The 4,718-nt window shown below is 34.1% G+C and overlaps 1 protein-coding gene across 1 annotated transcript; it reads right to left on the bottom strand.

The window, feature by feature from the left end:
• Nucleotides 1-836: 836 nt before the first annotated feature.
• On the bottom strand, nt 837-3,792 carry LOC112058224 (uncharacterized). The gene is made up of 3 exons (XM_024098932.2): nt 3,293-3,792; nt 2,285-2,319; nt 837-1,311 (listed from the first exon to the last, which is right to left on the bottom strand). Exons 1-3 carry the CDS (start codon nt 3,536-3,538, stop codon nt 1,011-1,013), a joined length of 582 nt encoding a protein of 193 aa, XP_023954700.2. The 5' UTR covers nt 3,539-3,792; the 3' UTR covers nt 837-1,010.
• Between the last annotated feature and the right edge of the window lie 926 nt (nt 3,793-4,718).

The following is a 4,718-nucleotide window of genomic DNA, read 5'->3' as shown; positions in this document are numbered from 1 at the left end:
TACGAATAGTGACTCGTATGTATAGATCAAGGATTGTTTTTGACAATAAGCCTTTTTCCAGGGAATTTAAAAAAAATATCACTGGGGCAGCACCGGCGAGGGTACATAATTATGTTTTAAAATCTCTATTGACAACAACGTCAAACGTATAATTATAATAGAATTAACGGAAGACGATGTACCCGCAAAATTAAATTAAAGAATGCATTGTTAATGGTATCTAGTCGGTGGTTGCCTTAATAAAGACGTTGTGGTGATTTAGCTTCCCCGTACCTAAGTTCAAGATTATGAATTGACCAAACAACACGCATCATATTAATAGTACGAGATCCGGCATAAGGAATATCATCTGTTATTTATTTGGTATTAATAATAAATAAATTATAGAAAATATTCTTTAATTAAATTGGTCTAATCTACTCTTTGCTTAGTGAATAAAAATCGTACACTAGTTAAAACAATATAATTAACAGAATAGAAAACGTAAAGGTTGTTTTCATACCGCAACTGTGGGGTTGCCAGATATAAACAGATATCTTATGCTTCATTTTACTGGATTAAGTTGCCTTTGATCTAACTTATGGTTTCCCACATTTTGTATGAAAAATGAGTTTGACCGCAATTTAACTAGGCAACCTATTCGGTATGTGTTTATGGGAATATTTTTTATCCTTTATTCCTTTTCCCAAATAAATAACAGATGGCGGTATATATTCCTTACGCCGGATCTTAGACCCTAATAATTTAGATTGTCGCGTCACATCAGCTGAGATCGCTGTTCATTCGTTGAAAAAAAAACATTAAAGGAGATATTGTAATTAAATAAAACACCAGTTAGTGGATTAATAAACGTTTAGTAAGAAACAAAATGAAGGAGAAAGCAAACTGAATAAGAATTTAAAATAAATATTTAATAAAATACAAAAGTAAAAGTTTCCAAAGTTAATCTGATATTTACAAATTCTAAGTAGTATCATAATAACAGCATTTCAAACATCAAGTATATTAACTTAAGCTCTACGTCCTTCACCATAATCATCATACGATTCTGGGCCACGACCCCTTTCTTCGCGTTCGCGTTTTAACATTCTTCCCCATTTTCTTTCCATTTCTTCTAGATGTTTCAAACGGAGGAATTCAATTAGTGTGTCATAGTTGTTGTGTATGACGGGCATGTGGTTCCTCCTCGGTAGGATGAGGATTTGTCCGCCATCGCTTCTAGCGTACCCTCTTCCTCCGCTTTTCAAATATCTGTAATCCAATATTATGTTCGGCTCGTAGTAATCGGGGCTGTAAACGTCTTGCACGATCCTGTGTAAAAATCATATTTAATATATAGAGAAGGTAAGATAGCAAAAGTAAGAAATTTTCAATATTTCAATACAACTGATATAACTATGATGATAAATGCTACGACGATTAATTATACCAGTATATAAAATTTCTGTGCGTTTGAAATGACCAAGATTCTATTTTTTACCAAGATTAAGATGAATAAAATCGTTTTCTGGGTTATGATTTCCAGCGACCTGGTTTTGCCTATTCATCTTAAAGATAACTATAGGTTGTAGCAGAACAAGCTGAGAAGCCGAAGCGATGCTAACTAATGTAGCTTTATAAGAAGTCCAAAGATCTTTCAAAATATAATGAAAATTAATTTGCCTAGCGAAAAGGTCGAAATCTCGCATAATATTTATCTCTAAAGGTTATGTAAAAAAATATCTACGATCAGATTTATTTTATACCTATAATCAGATTACTTAATCACACTAAATTAAGATCTGCGATCAAATCTAATTTTTGGCTGTGTGCTGTAACACACAGCCAAAAATTAAAATGGAAATGGGCTGGGCATATAGCCAGACTCAAAGACAAAAGATGGACCAAAACCGTGACATCATGGAAAGGTCCAGCGGGCAAACGCTACAGAGGAAGACCATACTCTAGATGGGACGATGATATTAAAAAAATTGCAGGCCCACAATGGCTTCAAATCGCTATAGACCGGGAAAAATGGAAATCTTTGGAGGAGGCCTTTACCTGAGGGGGTTCCAGCAAAATATAGTTCTTTAAATAAATACCATAGAATAGTTACATATTAATTTTTAAAAGTAGGTAATTCTCACAAAATTGTGTATGTACTGGAAATAAAAGGCTTTTTATTTTATTTTAATCAGATTACTTACTACATGTATAATCTGGCATAGAATAATTCAGTTGAACTGAATCATAACTTCAAAGTAAGAAAAAACAACTTTTTGGTTGATTTAATAAAACATCTTACCTATTTTCTTCTTCAGTTAAATCGAGTCTTTCACCCTGAAAATAAAATGTACTTATTGAGAAATTAAACGTTATAGACATACGACACACAACGTATTTGATGTGTGCATTCAAACAGGCGCTAAGGCAAAGTTAAATCTATACTACTCGTAATATAATAAAGAGGAAACGTGTATTTTTGTAATTAACAAATAAACTGAAAAACTACTCGACTGATTTCAAAAATTCTTTCATCAACAGAAAGCTACATTATCAGGGAGTAACATAAGCTATATTTCATTCCCGTATTCTAATGGGAATGGGAACTAAGAGGCTGAAACAGCGAGGTTCTGCTAGTTACTTATAATTTTGCTTACGTATTTACGAGTGTTTAGTTATCGTATGTACGAGTGTAATCTGTCTGCACTATTTCGTTTCAGATTAGCGCTGCTGACTTTTGTTTTGGTACATTTTCATTGGAGACATTCATAAGAGTATCGTTGCTGATGAGCAACAGCCGCTTATGAATGTGGAGTTACAGGCACGTTATAATATGTGCATATTAATGTTTTATAGCTCAACAACGTGAGTATATTCAACTCTGTTTTTCTCTTTGACGGCCTTCGTGGTGCAGTCGTAAGCGCGGTGGATTTACAAGACGTCCTGGGTTCGATCCCCAGCTGGGTGGATTGAAGTTTTCTTAATTGGGTTAGGTCTGGCTGGTGGAAGGCTTCGGCCGTGGCTAGTTACCACCCTACCATCAAAGACGTACCGCCAAGCGATTTAGCGTTCCGGTACGATGTCGTGTAGAAACCGAAAGGGTGGATTTTCATAACAAGTTAGCCCCCTAACAACTTCCACTTACCATCAGGTGAGATTGCAGTTAAGGGCTAACTTGTAAAGAATAAAAATAAAAATAAAATAACACTCTACTGTGTATAGAGAGATACAGAAGAATTCAAAACGCACGCTATCGAATTATAAAACATCGTTACAGAATGTGACTGAGTGGAAATACTAAAATACGTACTCGACCCTTTCGTGAGTCCCACACTCGGTTGTTATCAGAACCAAAGTATGCATCATTATGAGACGCTTGCTGAGACGATGGTTGGCTTTCGGAGTCTTCCACCTTTAGTTCTTCAACGGGTACATTTGCCTCTTTAGTAGGCGCGTTCGCCTCCTCTGCTGCGTTACCGATCACCAAGAAGGCAGCGAGTACTAGAATCTTATAAGATATCTTTAAATTAATATTATTAAACCTCAGCATCAACATAAACACTAGTTGGTTACAAGTTTTCTGTTTTATTTGTGACGTAAATTTTAAGTTAAATTTTAATTGTATCTATTGCAGCGGTCATTAACCTAGTCTATCGTCCAGCTACGATTATAGCCAGTACAGTGTAATCATTGACTAGATTATATCACTAACGTAGTATTTAAAGGTATAATCAACGTTATCTTTAATTACCTGAAAGTGAATATTGAACACGATTAAAGAAAGACATGGTTAAAAAAATAATTGTGTAAATAATATTGCGTTTGGATTCGCAATGGCTTTTGTATACTTAAGTATGTATTGCTATGCTTTACCGTATAGTTTATGGTTTACCGTATAGTATGCTTTACCGTATAGTTTATGTTTATTAGTTACAATAATAAAATATTAACATACCCGAATCATGCTGGTAGTGTGAGGCACCAGGAACAACTAACTATGCAAGTTGAAGAAAATTAAAGTTATTGTTTGCCGGATTTGCGTGTTTATTATATGTACTAGCCAGGATGGGCGAATCCTGCCCTATTACATGTAATAATTACATAATGTACTTAACGTTTCATCTTTATTATAATATACTAGCTGACTTATATACTTAGTTCCGTTTTCTTGGAAATATAAATAAAGTCCATGACAATCACAAACAACGTGGAAGATTGAAGATTTTTTTAAATCAGTATCCAGAGATTGCACCCTACAACCTCACAAACATTACCTCTTTATTTCATTTTTTATGAAGTGCAGACAAACAGTTACCGCCGACTTTGATCGTTTCGAAATTAAATTAATTATTTTTTTTACCCCGATGTTTTTGATAGTCAAGTCAAAACCGTTCTAACAAAGTGCCTAAAAATAAAATTTTTTAATAGTTATAATTATTAAAAACCTAAAAATAATAATTTTTAAAGCGGAACCGAAATTATGCTGTGAACTGGAATCTACCTACGAGTATAACACTCCCAATATTTAATTGAAATTTGCTGTTGTATGAGATTAGCTTATACGAACAGGTGGTTTCTGTAATACATTATTCTTGGTCCAGATAGGTTCAATTTTTAACAGGTAAACCGCCTCCAACTCGGCTTGTTCTTGATTTTTGTCCAAAACTATTCACAAATTGAATTCTCAAGACGAAAGTCTTCAAATACTTAACGTTTGTTATCAGTGATGATGTATG

Source organism: Bicyclus anynana, chromosome 7 (genome assembly GCF_947172395.1).
Source record: "Bicyclus anynana chromosome 7, ilBicAnyn1.1, whole genome shotgun sequence".
Taxonomy (NCBI): Eukaryota; Metazoa; Arthropoda; class Insecta; order Lepidoptera; family Nymphalidae; genus Bicyclus; species Bicyclus anynana.
Note: the sequence above shows the minus strand (reverse complement) of the source record. Positions and strands in the feature narration are given on the sequence as shown.